The sequence below is a fragment of the Equus caballus genome, chromosome 16 (genome assembly GCF_041296265.1).
Source record: "Equus caballus isolate H_3958 breed thoroughbred chromosome 16, TB-T2T, whole genome shotgun sequence".
In the NCBI taxonomy this organism is placed as follows: domain Eukaryota; kingdom Metazoa; phylum Chordata; class Mammalia; order Perissodactyla; family Equidae; genus Equus; species Equus caballus.
The window spans coordinates 11,903,904-11,925,234 of record NC_091699.1 but is presented as its reverse complement, the minus strand read 5'-3'; the positions used below and the strand labels follow the sequence as shown (position 1 = coordinate 11,925,234).

The 21,331-nt window shown below is 45.5% G+C and overlaps 1 protein-coding gene across 1 annotated transcript in view; it reads left to right on the top strand.

Moving 5' to 3' along the window:
- The first annotated feature begins 12,908 nt into the window (after positions 1-12,908).
- The window catches only part of RUVBL1 (RuvB like AAA ATPase 1), a 36,877-nt gene continuing 28,454 nt past the window's right edge, over positions 12,909-21,331 (top strand). Inside the window, exons 1-3 of the mRNA XM_001488101.7 lie at positions 12,909-13,240; positions 17,018-17,104; positions 21,115-21,247. Coding sequence (XP_001488151.1) covers positions 13,100-13,240; positions 17,018-17,104; positions 21,115-21,247 — 361 coding nt within the window. The 5' untranslated portion in view covers positions 12,909-13,099. The remainder of the gene's footprint in view (positions 13,241-17,017; positions 17,105-21,114; positions 21,248-21,331) is intronic.

The following is a 21,331-nucleotide window of genomic DNA, read 5'->3' as shown; positions in this document are numbered from 1 at the left end:
TGCTGGGCATACTCACTCGTGTTTGGTATGGTCAAGTTGTTTTGTTTTGGTTTGGTTTGAGCCTTTCTAAGAATGTGTCGTGGGAGCTCACTGTGACTTTGATTTACTGCACTCATTTCTCTAACAGGTCTCGTCGCATCTGCTCTTGTTTTCCTGTTCTCCATATAGAAACCAGAGCGATGCTTTTTACTCTCTTCTCACAACCCTCTTCTGTCTCCCCATCTCACTCAAAGTAAGAGTCATAGACCCCACAGAGGTTACAGGGGCCGACAGGACCCCGCAGCCCCACCCAGCATGTTATCTCTCTGGACTCATCTACTTTCTCCTGGCTCCGACCCCACTGGCCTCCTTGCTGTGACCTAAACCCATCAAGCATGAACCCACATGGCCTGAAACATTCTTCTCCCAAACTCCTACACGGCTCACCTCTTACCTCCTTCAAGTTCAACTGTCACTTCCTCCATGAGACCTGCCCTGAACAGCCTGTTTAAAAATATACCCCCATCTCCCTTACCTGCTCTAGTGTTTTCTTTTGCACATATCAACCCTTACTATACTTTCTCATCTCTTCCCTTATTACCTTCATTATTTACTGTCTCCTCCTCCCCAGGTGTTTGCACTTAGGATACTGCTGTATACCAAGTGTCTCGCACACACAGTGCCTACAGGTAGTACTCAACGAATGATGCCTCCAGGGAGGGGAAGCAGTTGGCTGGAGGGAACAGAGGAAGACATTTTACTCAAAACACGTTGGTGTTTTTTGAATTTCAAATCATATGAAACTATTGCCTGTTCAAGAAAGAAATAAATATTTTTTTTAAATTTAAAAATAATATCCTAAAGGCACCAGTGGGACTAAGATCTTTTAGTTTCTAGTCTCCAGTGGCAGTCATCCAAGCTTTCTCACTGTCGCCTGTGGACAGATTCCTCATTCCACCCACCCCCGCCAATCTCCTCTCCACTGCCCTGAACCTGTGCAATCCTGCAAATGGACAGTGCTGATCCACCCGACCCTACGCTTGCCCACCGGCTGCTCCCTCTGCCTGGCAGGCCCTCTGGAAGTTTCCTCCATGTCTTGTCCTGCACTAGTCACAACTTCTGATGGTAAATGATAGGAACCTACCATGAATTGACTTAAGTGAAAAAGGAGACATACTGGTCTGTAGTATAGTTAAAAGCACAGACTGGCTCAGACTGCGTGTGCTCAAATCCTGCCTCCACCATCTGAAAGCTGTGTACTTTGGGCAAGTTACAAAACCTCTTTTTTTTTTTTTTTGAGGAAGATTAGCCCTGAGCTAACTGCTGCCAATCCTCCTCTTTTTTCTGAGGAAGACTGGTCCTGAGCTAACATCCATGCCCATCTTCCTCTGCTTTATATGTGGGATGCCTACCGCAGCATGGCTTGCCAACCTGTGCCATGTCCACACCCGGGATCTGAACCGGCAGACCCTGGGCCGCCGAGAAGCAGAATATACGCACTTAACTGCTGCGCCACTGGGCCGGCCCCTACAAAACCTCTTTGTGCCTCTGTTTCTTCATTTGTGAAGTAGGAGGCCACTATAGCTCCTAACTTACAGGGTTGCGAGGATTAAATGAACTGGTATTTGTGCAGCACTTAGAACAATACTTGGTGTGTGTAGTAAGCACTATATCAGTGTTTGTTAAGTTAAATAAATAAACCTAACTAAAAAGTCTAAGGAGAGCCAGTCCTGATGGCCTACTGGCTAAAGTTTGGCATGCTCTGCTTCAATGGCCCGCGTTCAGTTCCCGGGCACAGAACCACACCACTTGTCTGTCAGTAGCCATGCTATGGCAGGGGCTCACACAGAAGAACCAGAAGAACTTAAAACTATACACAACTATCTACTGGGGTTTGGGGTAGGGGGAAAAAGAAGGAAAAAGGAGGAAGATTGGCAACAGATGTTAGCTTAGGGTGAATCTTCCCCCGCAAAAAAAAAGTCTAGGGAAAGAGCTGACTTCCATCATAGTCTCATCCAGGAGCTCGGATGATCATGCAAAGGTTCCAACTTTGTCTCCCTCTGTGTCTCAGTTCCTTCTTCCTCTGGCTTGCCTCCACTCCCAGGCAGCCTCTCTCCTCATGATGACAAGATAGCTGCCTCCAAGCTTACAACCTCAGCAACCCTATAAAATCCCCCCATCAAACCTCATTGTCCCTGATGAAGCTGTGTGCCCCTGCACCAAGCAGAGAAATACAGTGCTCTACCTTGCCAGGTGTGGGTCCTAAGCTCTTGCCAAGAGCCAAGAGGGAAGTGCGGGGGACTCCCTGCGGGAACTGAAGTGCTGTTAGCAGCAATGTACAGGTCACGTCATGCCCTCCTATTGCGCATTCTGTCTCTGTCCTGGCATCTATCACACTGAGTCGGGTTTGCTTTAACCCGGCTGGCGCTCTGGTGCTCTCCCCGTCCCAGGAGGCTGAGGAGCCCTTACACATCTTCAACTGCCTGGGGCCTGGCACATGCAAATGCTCCATAACTGTTTCTTGAGTGGACTCACCCCCAAACCTCTAGCCCACGGAGACATCCTCCTCTGCAGCAGACTCTTGGTCCTCTACGGTTCCACAGGCTGGCCACGGTCCCTGGGAAATGATAGACAGGAAACAGCCTGCAGAAGTTTGATTATTTGGGATTTGTTCTTAATGTTAATGCACTGCTGGTTCCTTTCTGTTTCGTTAATGCCATTTTGTACTAGGGTAGTTCAAAGTTCTTTACAAACAGCTAGTAATTAATTCAACTTCATTAAGGCCAATTAATCCAGGATTAATTATAAATTTGCCCAGAGGAAGTTATTATACTTTGCTCTTTGATTTGAGTTTCGGCTTTAAAGATTCTTTTAGAAGTGAAATGGAAATTTCCCTTTTCTCTGAGGGTATCTACCTTGCCAGTGATTGTGTTAACCATGTGCCTTCCTCAATATGTCCCATACCAACCTTGAAAGAAGTTGTCACCCAGGCCGCCAGCTGTGCTACATGGCATTCCCAGCACTAAACAGATCTGCTAATGCCAAATTAGCCGCAGGGTGAGGAAGCTGATGTCCTGGCTGGTCCCACGCGGATTCAAATTATGGCCCTACCTCATGTTGGCTGTGTGACTCACCATTTGTTTCACAAGATTATGATGGTCTATAATGGTCAGCATCCACTCTCGCTTCTGTAAGTCTCCTCACTTCTCCTTGGAGGTATCATGCCTCCTCTCCTCCAGGTCGCTGGAAGGGTTTACTCCACTCTAGCTCCAGGAATGGGCCTGAGACTCAGGTCCAACCAGTCAGCATGGTCCATTCCACTGGCCATGGCAATTGGTTTGGTAGTGAGCATGTGACCCTAGTTAACCCAACCAGAGCAAACCCTGGACTTTTTTCCAGGGCAAGCAATACAAAAGTGTGCTCTTTCCTGCTGGACTAAAACCTGGGGAATGCAGGCTGGGTTGTGATGGGACCCAGGAGGGGAGCCTGGCCATGGCAGAATAATGGCCCTCCAAGGATGTTCACGTCCTGGAACCCGTGAGTGTGTTTCTCTACATGGCAAAAGGGACTTTGCAGGTGTGACTAAGGATCTGGAAATGGGGAGATTGTCCTGTGGGCCCAATGGAATCGCAAGAGTCCTTATATGAGGGAGGCAGGAGAGTCAGAACCAGAGAGATGGCATCACGAGAAAGACTCTACCAGCCGTTACTGTCTTTGAAGATGGAAGAGGGACGTGAGCCTGGGAATGTGGGCAGCTATAGAAGCTGGAAAAGACAAGACAGTGGATTCTCCCCTGGATCCACTAGAAAAGAACAAAGGCCTGGGGCCAGCCCCGTCGCTGAGTGGTTAAGTTTGCACGCTCCGCTTCCGCAGCCCAGGGTTTCGACAGTTCGGATCCTGGGTGCGGACATGGGACCACTCCTCAGGCCACGCTGAGGTGGCATCCCACATGCCACAGCTGGAAGGACCCACACCTAAGAAACATACAACTATGTACCGGGGGGCTTTGGGGAGAAAAAGGAAAAAGAAAAGAACAAAGGCCTGAAGACACCTTGATTTTAGCCTGAGAGACTCATTTTGGACATTGACCTCCAGAACTATAAGATAATAAATGTGTGAGGTTTTTTCTTTCTTTCCTTTTTTTTTTTTTTTTGAGGAAGCTTCACTCTGAGCTAACATCTGTCGCCAATTTTCCTCTTTTTGTATGTGAACCAGTGACCCAGTGCGGCCACTGACAGACGAGTGGTGTGGATCTGTGCCTGGAAACCGAAACCAGGCCTCTACAGCACACCAAGCTTAACCACTAGGCCACTGGGGCTGGTCCTAAATGTGTGTTGTTTTAAGTTTTAAGTTTGTGACAATTTGTTAATGCAGCAATAGGAAACAAATACAAACCTTTAATTGGAGTGTTGAGTCTATTTTCATATTTGTCAAATAAACGAATGGCTCCGAATTCCCTCCCACCTGATCAGCTGTATACAGGGCCTTTACCAGGCTTGCCCTACATTCTAGGCCTGGGGACCGCGGTCTGAAAGACCCACATGTGAACCTCAATGCCTGACCTCTGGTCGGACCCGCTGCTTTCCCCCAGGCTGCCCTGAGCTCTGACCCCACTGCCATGTGACAGCAGTAGGACAGTGCTCCAGATTGAGCCCTCAGGAGCTGCAGGCTCCGACTGTTTCCCAGGCTGACGAAGGGAGTCTGCAGATGCCACCAGTTCTCCGCATTGCTGCGGGACTGTCTGCTGAAATGGAAAAACAGTTCCCCAGCAGAGGACATTGCAATAGAAGGCACAGCCCTCACCCTTGCTATCTTGACCCCTGTCCCCAGTCTGACTTCCCACCTCTAGGCTCCAAAGCAGTTTCTGTGAGTGCCATCGGGTACTGTTCCAGTTTAAATGCATGAAAAGTAACCACTAAGACCAGGGCACGCACAGAGAATACAAATATTAAGGGGGGAAAAAAGCCCATGTCTTTATAGCCCAAGGCTCTGATACCATTTTCTGCACCCCTCCCAGTGCTAGAGCACTTTGTAAAGGACCTCATTTAATTCTCTTAATAATCCTAAAAGCGGGTGTTGTTTTTGCTCTTTTATAGTAGAAGGAAGTGGACCTGGAGAGGTAAGTTGCTCAGAAAGAGCCAGGATTGGAATCCAGGTCATCTGTTCAGGAGTAGGGGCTTGCGTGCTGCCTGGAGCTCAGGGCCTTTCTGTTCCCTGACAGCTGATCCTTGTTTTATGTTGGGTTTTCCCAACCCCAGTGATATGAACCATCTTCACAACTTATGCACTATTCACTGCCTACAACTTAATATTTTTCTTTAAAGTGACTTAAATAAAAGTATATTTCTATGCATAGAAAAACATTATCACTTGCCATAATTAGCCAGGAACCACAAAAACCTCAGTTTCAGAGTCTCTATAAAAAGCGAGATCAGGGCCAGCCCTGGTGGCCTAGTGGTTAGGTTTGGCACGCTCTGCTTTGGCAGCCCAGGTTCAGTTCCTGGGCGTGGACCTACACCACTCTTCTGTCAGTGGCCATGCTGTGGTGGCGGCTCACATACAAAAAGAGGAAGATTGTCAGCAGATGTTAACTCAGGGCAAATCTTCCTCAGTGAAAAAAAAAAAAGAGGGAGGAGCAGAGATTAGCAAGTGTTAGAAAGGGGTTAAAGTCACACTCCACCCCCTAAGATTTACTGAAAGGATCAAAAAGGCAATAATATTCTCACTATGAGGACCAGTGTTATTTAATTTTACGTCTTTGTACCACCTCTAAGGTGCCAGCAAAATCACTTCTGTCCCCTCTGTCCCCAGAAATCAGCCCAGGGCTGAAATAACAAGCACTCAATTAGGTTGGCAATAATCAGAAAAGTGGATAGTTCCAAATGCTGGTGAGGAGGTGGGAACATAAGATCACTGAATAAGCCAGTTAGCTTAAAGAAGTGGCTCCTTGGGGCCAGCCGCGTGCCCGAGTCTTATGTTCGCTCACTGTACTTTGGTGGCCCAGGGTTTCACCAGTTCTGATCCTGGGCACGGACCTAGCATCACTAGTCAGGCCATGCTGAGGCGGCGTCCAACATACCACCAGAAGGACCTACAACTAGAATATACAACTATGTACTGGGGGGCTTTGGGGAAAAAATTTAAAAAAAAGATTGGCAACAGATGCTAACTCAGGGCCAATCTTAAAAAAAAAGAAAAGAAAAAGAGAAGTGGCTCCTTTATCTGATTCTGATTGGTTTGGGTCTTGGGGACCACGGCTCCGAAGTGCACTCCAGACATTGGGAATTATCTTGCTTATTATAATTGCAGTCGTCTCCTTGGTGAGATGTATTCTCTCGAAAGCCTTAACTGCATGTTTGCAGCCACTAAGCAACACGCAAATGATTTCCCTAAGACTAGAATGCCAGAAAAGGAACAAAAAGGATGATTGAATTAAGGAAAATTGTTAAAAACAAGACAACAGGCCCAAAATGGAATTGCATATACTAAGACCCAAGTCACCAAACCAAGACCTAATTATAGTTCTCTCTCTCCCAGAAGTGGAATTTTAAACCAGTCAATCAGGAACCGCCTGATCAGCACTAGTTACGTAATCTGCCTGATAGACCCCTGACATCCCCTAAGGGAAAGTAACTTTGCAATGACCAACCTGCTTTTTTTGTCTAGAATAACTTCCTGTTCCCGCCCCCTCTGCCTATAAAAGTCTTTCATTTTGTACAGCTTTTTGGAGCTCCTTTCTATCCGCTAATTGGATGCTGCCCGATTCATGAATCTTTGAATGAAGCCAATAAGTTCTTTAAAGTTTACTCAGTTGAATTTTGTTTCTTAACCTTACAAAGGGTATGAACCAACAGCCAGATGGAGAGATACGTAGGACAGGGTATGGGGAAAGAGCTTGGAGCTTCTGTATTCTATCTGAGTGTACCACTCTTCCCAAATCTCCTCATGTTCATCAACCTGGAAGCTCTTGAAACCCCATCCTTCTGGGTTTTTATGGAGGCTTCCTTGCACAGGCATGATTGATTAAGTCACTGGCCATTGGCGACTGATCCAACCTCCAGCCCCTTTCCTCTCTGTGGAGGTGGGGATGGGGTGGGAATAGGACCGAAAGTCCCAATCCTTTAATCTCTCGGTTTGTTCTCCTGACAAGTAGCCCCATCCTTAGGTGCTTTCCAAAAGTCATCTCATCAATATAATAGGGGATACCTTTATTGCTGTCATCACTTAGGAAATCCCAAATCCTAAATTTTAGTAGCCTGATGCCAGAAATGGGAATGAAGACCAAATATATATTTTTTCTTATAAATCACAATATCATAGCTACTGTAACTAACGCTGCTGTGAACATTAGTGTACGAGTACCTGTTTGAGTTCCTGTTTTCAGCTCTTTGGAGTATATATCTAGGAGTGGTATTGCTGGGTCATATGGTAAATTTGTGTTGAACTTTTTTAGGAATCAACAAACTGTTTCCTACAGCAGCTGCACTTTTATACATTCCCACCAGCAATGCACAAGGGTTCCAATATCTTCACATCCTTGCCAACACTTATTATTTTCTGTGCTTTTTATTATGGCCATCTTAGTGGGTGTGAAGTAGGATCTCATTGTGGTTTTGATTTGCATTTCTCTAATGACTAATGATGTTCAGCATTTTTTTCATGTGCTTATTGGCCATTTGCATATCTTCTTTGGAGAAATATCTATCAAGTCCATTGCTCATTTTTAATTGTGTGATTTTTTTTTGTTTTGAGTTGTAGAAATCCTTTGTATATTCTAGATATTAAATCCTCATCAGATATAGGATTTGCAAATATTTTCATCTATTTCGTGGGTTGTCTTTTCACTCTTTTGATAAATAGTCTTTTGATTCATGAAAGTTTTTAATTTTGATGAATTGCAACTTATCTATTTCTTCTTTTGTTGCCTGTGCTGTTGGTGCCATATTTAAGAAACCATTGCCAAATCTAAAGTTATGAGGACTTACCCCTATTTTCTTCTAGAGTTCTATAGGTTAGGCTTTTAAATGAAGGTTTTTGATCCATTTTGAGATGATTTTTATATATTGTATAAGGGTCCAAATTATTTCTTTTGTATATGGATATCCAGTTTTCCTAGCAGCATTTGTTGAAGAGACTGTTCTTTCCCCATTGAACAGTCTTGGCACTCTTGATCATATATGTGAGAGTTTATTTCTGGGCCCTCTATTCTATTTCATTGATCTCTGTGTCTGTCCCTATGCCAGTATCACACTGTTTTGATTACTGTAGATTTGTAGTCAGTTTTGAAATCAGGAAGTAGGAGACTGCCAAATTTGCTTATCTTTTTCAAGATTGTTTGGCTATTTGGAGTCTTTTGAAATTTCATATGAGTTTTAGGATGGGTTTTTCCATTTCTGCAAAAAATGTCAGTTTTAAAAAAATGTGTGTTTTAAAATGGGAAAGACTTTGTTTATATCCTGATTTTTGTGTGTTGATTTTATATTCTCCAACTTTGCTGAATATATTAGCTCTAATAGTTTTCTCTGTGTGTGTGTGTGTGTGTGTGTGTGTGTGTGTGTGTATTCTTTAGGGTTTTCGATATACAGGATTATATCTCTATATAGAAATCTGAGAATAGAGGTAGTTTTACTTCTTCCTTTCCAATTCGAGTGCCTTTTATTTTTTTCTTGTCTAATTGCTCTGGCTAGAACTTCCAATACTTTGTTGAATAGAAGTGGTGAAAGCAAGCATCCTTGTCTTGTTTCTGATCTTAGGGAAAAAACTTTCAGTCTTTCACCATTGAATATGATGTGTGTTTTAAGATGGTTAAGATTGAGTATGTCTATATCCTGTGGGGAATGAGCCAGGTGAATAGATGGAAATGGGTGGAGTGAGGCCTCTGAGAGATGGACTGGGGCCCAGATTGTTATCTGGAACCCAGTTAGGGGGTTACCTTGGCTAGGAGGAAGGTCATGTCTGCCTTTGAGTCAGGATGCAAGGAGAACCCTGCAGTGCCTGGCAGATAGAAGCTTAGAGACTAAGAGTTGTTTCCCAATATATTCTCCCTTTTTATGTAGATATAGAATTTTAGGCTGGGTACATATCTGTCCAGCTAAAGAATATATTTCCCAGCCTCCCTTGCAGCTATTTGTAGCTATCTGATTAAGTCTGATCATTGAGATGTGAGTAGAAATGATGGTGCAGCTTGAGGTCAAGGTTAAAGGGAAGGAGCATATCTCTTCCCTCTTTTCTCTTTCTTGCTGGTTCAGATACAGCCTCTTTGGGGATAGCTTGAGCAGCCATCTTGGATCACCTGACAGAAAGTGTGAGGGGGCGGCCAGCCCCGTGGCCAAGTGGTTAAGTTCACATGCTCTGCTTCAGCGGCCCAGGGCTTCATGGGTTTGGATCCCAGGCACGGACATGGCACCACTCATCAGGCCCTACTGGGGTGGCATCTCACTTAGCAAAGCCAGAGGGACCTACAATTAGAATCTGCAACTATGTACTGGGGGGCTTTTGGGAGAAGAAGGAAAAAAATAAATAAATAAAGATTGGCAACAGATTTGTTAGCTCAGGTGCCAATGTTAAAAAAAAAAAAGAAAGTGTGTGGAATGGCGGACTAACAAGACAGAAGGGGGACAGGTCCTTAATGATGATAGAGCCAGCCCACCAGATGGAATGCCTGCTTGGACTTTATGTGAGAAAAAGTAACTTCTATTTTGTTTAATTTACTGTTACTTTGTATCTCTCTGTTATTGAAGCTGAACTAATATCCTAACTAATGGAATACTTAATCATTGCTTGGGCACCTCTCAGTGCTCAGCTGAGGCTGAAGACCATGACAGTGTAACGGCTCCATGGAGCCACTGAGTGATTGCCATCTGACATACACAGTAGCCTTCACGAGGCAGTGGAGAAGGCAGAGGTAGGCTTGACCTGGGCTTGTGGGTTCATAGGTTAGGTGTGAAAGAAATCAAGGCAAGGAGGGAGCAGAACAGTTGGAAACCAAGTGGCTGAGATGATCAAGCTTGGACTGGAGAAAAGAGGGGTTGAGGGACTGGAGGTGAAGAGCAAGGGTCGTGGGAGCGAGAGAACGAGAGAGCTGGCAGGTCTGGAGTTGTCGCACACCACAAATCTGGAATGCAGCACTCCGCACAATAACCTGTATATGTGCCATCGCATTGATCTGGATTTTCAGTACCCATGGATAGAAACCTAACTCAAACTATTTTAAGCCCCAATGTCAGTGCCACGTTACATTGCAGGCAGGGCAAGGCTGGATCTGGGAACGTAAAGGATTTCATTAGGAATCTCTGTCACCTTTCCTTTCCTTTGTGTTGGCTTCATTCTCAGGCAGTCTTCCCATGAAGTGGCAAAGATGACCTGGAAACCCAGGACCCAAGCTCTCTTTCCTGATATTTCCTGTGAAAGTGCCAGGACCGTCACTGGACTGCCTGCTCACACTCCCACACCACTCACCATGTCCAGGAGGATGGGATAGTTTGGTAGGCCAGGCGAGTCCAGTGGCCATCCCCGAAACAAAGCTGGGAAGTCGGGTCAACCCATCCAAACCACCTGGACTCAAAGTGGGGGAAGGGTGGTTCTCTAAAGAAAATTTGAGTGATGGTAGCCAGAAGAAGTCGGATAGATGACAGGTAGGCAAAATAACCCATGTCCACTACTGTGGCCTCATCTGCCCTTCATGCGTCTTGTGTGTCTTGTCCATTAGCTCACCACATAGTCTTCTGTTGAAATGAAAGGAACTGTCTGGCTCTGCAACCAGGTCCAGTTTCTTTCCACACTGGATATGGGGTCTGGGTTTGTGTCGGGCAATTGCTTGATTTGTGACCTTGGACAAACTCTGTCCCCTCTTAGGGCCCCAGTTTCCTTACCTGTAAAATGAGAATGCTAAGCCAGATCAGTGACTTTTGGACTGTTCTTTAACAGTAAAAAAAAAAAAAAAAGGAACAGCTCTGGTGGAAGGGGAGGCAGGGGCATCGAACTGGTATCCTGCCCTCTTGGCCTTCCCCTTCCTTACTCATATGAGCCATGAAAGAATTCTACAACTAGAGGGAATGTGGTTTGAAAACCACCGGCTCAAGTGCTCCTAGGGATTCCTCTGAGCTCTAAAATCCTTATCCTGCCCCCCACTCCCATATTTGGCTAGAAGGAAATCTTTTTCTTTACTTTGTGCCAAAGTTTGAGGCTTAAAATAATAAATGTAAAAATGGTCTTCTTTCCTAACTGGACAATACACAAAGAAGTTAGTCCCACAGAGCAGCTAACTTTGACTACTAGTTGGGGGAAAGCCTTCCTCCTCCACATGGTGAAAGGAATTGCTCCTCACTTATGCCTAATGACCAGGAATAAGTCAATGAGATGCTAAGCAACCTTCTGGGGGGTCCTAGAGGTGACATCCCTAGGGGTGATGAATCACAGGCCACCAATAACAGCCCCAGCCTTCCAAGGCCTTGCCGAAGCTCTTTCAGGCTCTGAAAATGCCGAAAGATCCCACTCATTGACATGAAACCGTTACCAAGGCCCATAAAACCCAGTGTGTAAAACACATGCAGCAAAACTGCATGACTTTAAGTGTGTATGTGGGGGTCTAGAATCTTATTTGAATTTATAAGAAGCCTAATTGTGAGCCAGGCTGTGTGCCAGGCACTGGGGTTAACATGATGCACACAAATGGGGTCTATACTCTCATAATGCCTGCAATTTAGTGGCAGAGACAAACATTGACCCAATAATCTTGCAAATAATTTGAAACCTAGATTCAAAACTCATAATGGAGAAGTACAAGAAGATGTGAGAGTCAGAAGCTACTGCAGCTGAACTTGACGTCAGGTCTATCTCAACCCTAATGCAAGCTCTCCTAAACTGTGGGCAAGTCCCTCCTTTCTCTAGACCTTAATTTACTCATCTGTAAAATGGTGACACATCATCTGCTTCTGAGGAAGTCTCACCCATTCACCAGGATTTGGCCCAGGCATGATCACCTCTTGATGCTTTCCCTGGCCCTCCAGGCTGTTCCACGTGGCCTTGCTCTGGGCTAGCACGCCCTGTGGGCTGGTTGTACCTGCTCCCACATATCTCACGTTGCAAGTTTCCTCACTAAGAACTAAGCTTGTCAAGGCTGGAGATTTGGTATTTTATCTCTGTATCCCCAGTGCATTGTAGCATCTGGCTCATAGTAGGTGCTAACAAACGTTTGTTGAACGATTGGATGGTTGGGAAGAGTACACTGTGGTGCAGGCAGTGGTAATATCATTATGGAACCTGACGGGACCTATTTGCAGGCTGATTGTCTCACGTGAGATTGTGGGATAGGATGAGGATTACTTAGTCTGTGAAGGCTTTAGTCCTCAGCTGGAGTTCCAGTTCTGCTGATTATGTGCTGTGTGTTCTTAGGTAGGTTATTGCGCCTCTTTTAGCCCGGGTCTTTATCTACATTAGGAATTACACTACCTTGCAGGGTTGAAGAGTTTTGGAAACTAAAATGTTATTCACAGCCAACTTAAACAAAGGGAGAGGGTGGAGACAGAGGCGCAGGCAGAGAAAGACAGTTCCACGGAGGACCCTGAGCGCAGTCAGGGTGAGAGTGGTTGGCAGAGCTGGGCCTCCCCAGGGAGACGCAAAGGCCTGGGAGTCAGAAAACAGCTTAGTAAGCAAAAGTCAAAGCTTAAGCTCTAAACCTCAGTTTCTCCATCTCCAAACCGGAGGTAATAACTTGAGCTTCGCAGAAGGATAAGACGTTCAAATGCGAAAATGGATAGGGTGGCAGGATTAAGAACTGGACGCCAGGCCCCAACCTCAGCGCAACACCTGGTCAAACTCGGGGCGTGATCCCTCCGCGTTCTCGCCCCCGAAGCCAGAGCAGGAAGCGCCGGCTGGAAGGGAAGCCCATCCCACCCACCCCACGGCCGGAAGTGGGAGGGCGGAGCCCTACCGGCAGCCGCGATGGGCGCAGCCATGAGCCAATGGAGAGCGGAGGCGTTCCTGCCTCCTCCAATGGAGTGCCGACCAAGGCGGGCCTTGACAAACCGCCCTGGTAACGGCCGCATGGTAACCCGGGCGCCGGGCGTGGAGTGCTCGCTCCTGGTTTTCCACGCTGGTTTAGGTTCCCGGCGTCGGCAAGATGAAGATTGAGGAGGTGAAGAGCACCACGAAGACGCAGCGCATCGCATCCCACAGCCACGTGAAGGGGCTGGGGCTGGATGAGAGTGGCCTGGCCAAGCAGGCGGCCTCGGGGCTCGTGGGCCAGGAGAACGCGCGAGAGGTGTGTTGGACGGGTCAGGGAGTTGGGGCGCCGAGCGGGGGCCCTGCCGCGAGAGGCTGCTGACGTGGGGGCTCCGGGAGGGGCGCGGGGATGCCCCGCGAGGTCACTCAGGGGAGTGAAAATGGGCTACAGGGGATGGCGAGGGGGCGCCGCACTGGCACTGGGACAGGGGCCGTCCCAGGGGAACAGGTGACGACCCACGCACGGGGCGGTTGACTGCTTGCTTCACCTCACTGACAAGTCTTGATGGAGCCCCCAACTCCGTGCCATCATCTCCTCGCCACGCTGGGATACAGTGAGGAAGAAGATGGATGAGGTCCGTGCTGTCAGGAAGCTTGCGTTTTAGTGTAGTAAGAGACAGACGGTAAACGGTTAAGCCAGTAAACAAAATAATTATACTTTGGTGGGGGGTCAGTTCCTGCAGGACTTTGTCGGCCATGGTAAGGGATTCGGATTTTTGTGAACGGAGTGGGAGGGTGTGGGGGTTTTAAAGTAGGGTAGTGATCAACTTCCAAAAGCTCACCTTGGTTCCCAGGGCCTAGGAGCTAAGGTAGGAAGTGGGAATTATAGAGAGGGGCAATCTGCTTTATCCATACCCCCAGATCCACTTTTATTAAGTGGGAGTGATGCCAAGTCCTTTCCCATACGTTATAATCACAAAACTATTCAAGCTCTTTGTATTTTTTTTAAAAGATTTTTTCCTTTTTCTCCCCAAAGCCCCCCAGTACATAGTTGTATATTTTTAGTTGTGGGTCCTTGTAGTTGTGGCATGTGGGATGCCACCTCAGCATGGCCTGATGAGTGGTGCCATGTCCGCGCCCAGGATCTGAACCTGCGAAACCCTGGGCCGCCAAAGCAGAGAGCTCAAACTTAACCACTCGGCCACGGGGCCGGCCCCTCCTTGTATTTTTTTGCAGATGAAAAAATTGAGGGTGGGAGAGGTTGCTTCACCTACCCACTTGCCGCTCAGTTTGGTATTGGTTTGTACCCATGTGTATTTCTGCCTCCCAAATCAGTGCTCTCTCTATGATAGTTACAGCTGCCCTCTCAGCTTGCTGAGCACTAAGTTCAGACCAATGACCCTTGCCTGACATGGCTTAGCACCCACGGAAACCTGCGCTTAATAATGAGGTTAACACTGTTGCCTCCTAGCCTAATTGTGCTGATAGAAGGGCCAAAGAAAAGCCTCTGGTTTCCATTTTCAGCATGATCTTTCCAAAAAAGGAAATAGTGACAGTCAAGGTGACTTTGAAATGTCTTTTTATCCAGCTTCTGTTTACTGAGGGCCTGTTACTGCAAATAGTTAACACTGGTTGAATGCTTTCTATGTGTTAAGCTCTGTCTAAGCAGCTTTATCTGCATTGTCTTGTTTTTTTACCTCCACCCTAATAATTGTCCCTTCCCCACTTTCTTATGACACTTTTCAGACATACCGAATAGTTGAAAGACTTGTATGGTGAATACCTGTGTTCCTAAATTCTACAATTAACATTTTACTCTATTGCTTTATCATGTCCACCCACCAATTATCCATGGTGCTGCTCATTTATCCATCCACCAATCCACTTTTGCATTTCAAAGTAAGTTACAGACATCAGCACACTTTACCCATAAACCCTTTAGCATTTGTGCCACTAACTGTATTATGAACTCTGTTTCCAGATAAAGAAATTGTAGTTCACAGAGGTTAGGTAGGGAGGTCAAAGGTCTGAGTGCAGCTGGTAATTGGTAGAGCGAGGATTTAAACCCAAGTCTATGTGAGTCCAGAATCCCTGCTCTTAACTGATGCTGTGTGCCCTGGTATGCATATGATCTTCCTGAGGATAGAGACCAGGTAATATTATTACATATCCAGAACCTGACTCATTATAGAGACTCAATATTTATTTATTCAATTAATAGGCATCCCACCCCAGCTACCAGGTCCTTGTATAATTCTGGTCACATCTGCAACCTCCCTGGTGCTTAATATCCTAATCTGAAAAATGAGAGTTACACTAGGTGATCTTAAAAGGCCCTTTCAGTTCATAGTTTTTAAATTTTAAAATTTACTAAACATGTTTCTCTGGAGAGAAGGCGCTTAAACTGAGGGAGATTAAATGCAAGAGGTCCTGGTGTGTGAATGAGAATACAGGGTTTGGAAAGCCTCTTCTACCTCTGTTGAGTTTCCCAAAGAGTTCCAATGCTGAGGATTATGATATCACAGCGTTCTCTGGAAAGACCGTAGTGGTTCTTTGATCTTTTTAGAAATGTGGCATCTGAAGAATAGCTTCTAGGCTCTATTAAGGGCACTGCATTTCCAGCTGAGTCAGAATTGGAATATAGTATATCTACACACATTCCTTGAACTCACATTTTTTGGGGGGCTATCTGAATGTGGGACCATGGTACTTCTCCACAGTCCATGGGGAATAGAGTTAGAGGAGATAAGATGTGTTCGCAAGACCCGTCAGCAGGGTACAGTGTGGGCGCCATCCAGAGAGAAGAGCTATGGCCTGCCCTAAGGCAAGGAGAATGCACCTTGTAGACAGTCATATATTAGGTTATTAAATCAATGAAGAAGCCTTGTATTATGTAGTCCTGGGGTATAGGTGTTCAGTAAGTGTAACTTTCTCAGCTTTACTCCTTTATAGATAAAGATTCTAGAATATACAAATCAGTAATACATTTATGGGATTTGTGTTTATATACACACATATCTCTCTCTCTCTCTCTATATATATACGCCATGTATATATAATGTTCATATCTATATATACACAGCATGTATATATGCTGTAAATGGCTTAATATTCAGAGAGTTAGAATGTATTTAAAATACACCAGCAACTTATCAGGTAATTTCACCCTGAGGATTCAGAAGGCGTTCATTGAGTCTTATGGTGCTGCAGGTTTAACCTCACATGCAGCATTTGCTTTGCGGCATTCTGGGTCGTTAACTGATGGCCAGCTAGTAGTGTATGTCATTGATTCTTAACCCTTAGTGGGTTAACTTGGGAATCTGATGAAAGCTGTGAATCTGTTCCCTGGAAAAATGCACATATAAACATATACACACAATTTTGTTTCCAATTTAATTTCTAATTACAGGAGCTGTGTGGGCCCCTGGAGTCTAAAATCTTGAGACCCCCGACTAAAAATCACTGCTCCTGTTTGTACCCCTCCTGTCCATTCTCTGTACAGCAGCCATCAAGATCTTAACAAATTTTCATAACGTGATAACAGCATGAGACCTTTTCAGTGGCTTCCCATTGCATGTGGAATAAAATTCAGACTTCACTGTGGACTGTAAGATCCCGTTCCGAGTTCCGGCCCCTGTCTGCCTCTTCAGCTTCATCCTCCCTTTGTCTCTTGGACATGCCAAGCTCATTCCTATGTTTCGAATTTGCTGTTTCCTTTGCCGGGAACACTGACTCCTGGACTGCCCTGGAGCCTTGCACATCAAATGTAATGTCATCAAAGAAGCCTTCCTGGGTCACTTTTCTAGAGTAACCTCTGCCCCAGCCGCTCACTCTGTTGTTACCCGTTTTCTTCATGGTGGTGATCTTGTAAGTGTTTTTGTGTCTGTCTGTCTCCTCCGCTTGAACGTGACTCCATAACCATAAGGCTTTTCTGTCCTGCCCTGCACTGCCTCCAGCACCTGGAACAGTGTCTGCATGTATTGGCACTCAGTGTTAACTGAATGAGTATGTGAATTGTGTGGACCAGAAACTGGACTTTTTCCCCTGTGAAACATTTTAATATTGGTTTATTATTTCTTTCCATCATGGTGTCTAGGCATGTGGTGTGATAGTAGAATTAATCAAAAGCAAGAAAATGGCTGGAAGAGCTGTCTTGTTGGCAGGACCTCCTGGAACTGGCAAGGTATTCATTTTCTCTCATTTTTTTAATCTACCCAAGAGAATGGTCATAATGTCTAAGCCAAATTGAATTTGTGTCTGAACTAGAATTTGGCTAAATTGGTTATATGTATGTTTTAAAAACTAATGTGCAGTAATACAATTGAATATCTAAAACCCATGCTTCTAACATTCAAATTATCCTGACTTCTCTCTGGAGAGAGAAGAGAGAATGAAGTTCTCGGAGGGGTCTCATTGTCTCTAGAATTTATCCTTTATCTCTTTCAAGTCTCCTTTGCTTTGGAAGTACATTTCTGTTGGCCTAGGGGTTAGTAAAATCTTGGGAGTGACATCTTACTTGAGGGGGAAAGAAATTAAGTCAGCAAGAATTTTTGCAAATGCTAACTTCACCCAGCACTATACTGGCTGTGTGAGAGATGGAAGAGAAAAAGGAGTTAGAGACGTGATCTTTATCATCAAGGGGCTTATAGTCTCTCCAGGGCCGAGAGAGGAAATCATGACAGCGCAGAATGCTTCAGTTCAACACTAAGCTGCGAGGTATTGACTGCTCTGGAATGCAGCTGAAATTTGAGCAGGAAATGGCGCTGAGGGCTGGTGAAGCTCTGGGACTTGACGTTTACCCCGCAGAGTTTGGGAGGGGATTTGGCTTTGCAGGGCAGAAAAGGGCCTTCCAGGCAGAGGACTCAGGATGGTTTACTGGCATCTGTGAGGGGACTGGCCAGATGCTTGAAATGCACCAGCGTCCACTGTGAGCCCTACAAAGGCCACTTGGTACAGGAGAGGAGGGGCTTGGGATTGTGTTTGTAAAGAAATAGGCTTTAAATTCCCGCTCTGGTGCTGACTTGCCAAGACCCGAGGCAGGTGCCTTAGCCTTTCTGAAGTAGTAGCACGTGCCCTGCCTATTTCAGGCAGTTATTAAGCCAGTCAATTGTAAGATAATGACTTTAATTATCTTTATTTTTAAAAGATTGGCACCTGAGCTAACATCTGTTGCCAATCTTCTCTTATTTATTTTTTCTTCCCCCCCCAAGTCCCCCAGTACACAGGTGTATATTCTAGCTGCAGGTCCTTCTGGCTCTGCTATGTGGGACACCACCTCAGCATGGCCTGATGAGCGGTGCCATGTCTGCACCCAGGATCTGAACCAGCAAAACCCTGGGCCACCAAAGCAGAGCACGTGAACTTAACTGCTTGGCCACGGGCCTGGCCCCTTTTAAATCTTCTTTTGGCAATAGCATTTTTTTTATGTGGCACTTGCCACTTGCCTGGGCAGTGGGCACAAAGAAATAATATCTTGGAGATTGGGGTTTCCTGGCTCTGTTGCTTGCTAACTGACTTTGGGTGAGTTGGTAAGTTCTGATTTTCAGTTTCTAAACTTATAAAATACAAACTAGATTATCAAATTCATAGACTGGTTGGGAGGATTCAACGAGATCTCTCATGCAAGTGACCTAGCGTTATGTAGTATGTATATATATATACATATATACTATATATATATATAGTACGTATAGTAGCCATATCATGTACTGGTCTTCTGGGAGCCTTTATTTCTATTTTTATTTTATTTTATTTTTTATTTTTTTGAGGAAGATTAGCCCTGAGCTAACATCTGCCGCCAATCCCCTCTTTTTGCTGAGGAAGACAGGCCCTAAGCTAACATCCATGGCCATCTTCCTCTACTTTATATGTGGGATGCCTACCACAGCATGGCTTGCCAAGCCGTGCCATGTCCACACCTGGGATCTGAACCGGTGAACCCGGGCTGCTAAAGTGGAACGTGCGCACTTAACCACTGTGCCACCAGGCTGGCCCTGATTCTGGGAGCCTTTAAATGGGAGTAAACTAGACACACCCAAAGCATTTCTTAACCAAGTATTTATCTTTTTTTTTTTTTTTTGGCTAAGGAAGATTCACCCTGAGCTAACATCTGTTGCCAATCTTCCTCTTTTTTGCTTGAGGAAGATTCTCCCTGAGCTAACATCTGTGCCAGTCTTCCTCTGTTTTCTATGTGGGCCACCACCACAGCATGGCTGCTGATGAGTGGTATAGGTCCACGCCTGGGAACTAAACCTGGGCCGCTGAAGCAGAGTGCACCAAACTTAACCACTAGGCCCCAGGGCTGGCCCTGTATTTATCATATTTTAATGGAAGTATATTGGTCATCTTTCCTTATTTGGTAGAGGTGAGGGGATGCCATTGAATCAGATATGGTCGCTAACTTTGAAGTCTGCAACTTAGGGTGGGGAATTGGGTCTTGTAGTGATAGCTGGATGAGAAAGAATGACTGGGAAGGTGGTGGAGTTTGGATAGAAGGTGGGCATGGCCAGCCTGTAGCTCCCACTAGGAGTCCTGGTGTTCGAGTGTGCTTGTCTCATGGTGCCCGTCATGCTCCAGAGATTTTTCCTTCGCTCTTAGAACATCAGAGATTATAGTTTTAGGGGTATCGGCCTGAGGTTGCAAACTCAGATGCCTGCTCAGACAGGCGGCAGGGGTGAGTGGAGGACCTCCATGCTGGCACCAGGGAGCAGCGTGGCTGTGTGGGCTGGAACGGCACACCTCGCTACAGTAGGCAGCTGCTTAGCAGGCCCGTGCCTGGTGCTGCCTCATGCTAACGAGGGCCCGTTGTGGCCAGACCTTCTGCTTTCTGGAAAAAAACTAAATAGCTGGATTTTTTATGTGAAATTTCCCAACATTCAAAAACAGGGAACAAATTGAGTTTGAAAACACACTTGAGACTATGCAGGCCAAAACAGGAGCAGTGTGGGCAAGCAGTTTGCTACCTGTGATCTAGCCCACGACTCTCATTTGACAGACGAGGAAGTCAGACAGCAGAGATTTGCCATGTGCCCAGGGTCACACTGAAAACTACTGGCAGAGTTAGGACTAAACTTCAGTTTCTGCCCACCAGGTTAGTGCTTTTTGTGCTAAGCTGTATGCTGATTCTTTAGCAGATTCTGTGGTCTCAAAACTATCACCAAAAGGCGTTGAAAAGAAAATCTTAAGAGGAAGCTTTACTGGGCCAGTGTGAAAACATCGTCTCAGAGATACACTTTGTTCTTCTGTAGCAAACTTTTTCTTCTTTAGCCCATACACCTTGAGAACCACCTTACTCAGGCTTTTGTTTCAAAGTTGAGGAAAGGTGAAAATGGCATTAAAAGGCCGTAGCATTTCCCAGTCCTGGGCCGATTTTAAAACATTGACTTTTCATATTTGATAGTTAACCATACATCTGTTAAATCAGCTTCTGTTTAGAATCTGCCAGCTGTAGTTATCTTACCAAAAATCAATTTGTAGTCTACTAGACATGTTCAAGTGTAACTTAAGACCAGCTCATAGCTTCAGAATCCTAGCTTGTATATCATTCTTCACTATTTGCCAGCTGCTTAACATAAAGTGAACATCATGGAATTCTTTCCTTGATAGTTGATTTCTGGTGGGTTGTAGACTGGTGTCTTCCTATCTCTGTAAAAACAGAAGCAGTGTCTCAAAGACCTAGGAGTGTTGTTCTGAGCGATTAGTCAGAACCCTGTTTTGATATCGAGGGCACAGGTTTGGAATACTACAGTAACTATGACTGGAACATGATCTCTGGAACCCTGAGTTTAAGTCTCCACCCAGCCATTTCCTGGATTGTGTTACCTAGGCTGTGTTATTTAGTCTCTCTGTCTCAGTCTCCTCGTTTGTAGAATGGGGAGAGTTGTAGTGTCTACCACATAGGGTGCGTGGGAGGGTCGTGTGAAGCCCTGAGAGTTCTGCCTGCACTGGATGAGCCTCAATGAATGATCACTGTCGTGATTACTGGGATGATGAAAGATGCCATTTACATCATAAACCGACCGCCACAAAAGCCATCAAATTTTTATTGTGTGAACTATGCCAAATGATGTTAAAAGTAAAAGGGCTGGATTTCCGGTTGTTTGTGGTTAATAATTTATTTTATAGCATATGTTTCTGAATTATTGTATTTTCAAGAATGTAAAACAAGTGCATTTCCATTGCTTTTTTCTGCAGACAGCTCTAGCTCTGGCTATTGCCCAGGAGCTGGGGAGTAAGGTCCCTTTCTGCCCAATGGTGGGGAGTGAAGTTTACTCTACAGAGATCAAGAAGACAGAAGTGCTGATGGAGAACTTCCGCAGGGCCATCGGTGAGTACCGCGTTCGCGGGAGGAGTTGTTCTTACTTGCCCAGTGCACCGAAGCGTCTTCGTTGTGAAATGACTTATGACTTGT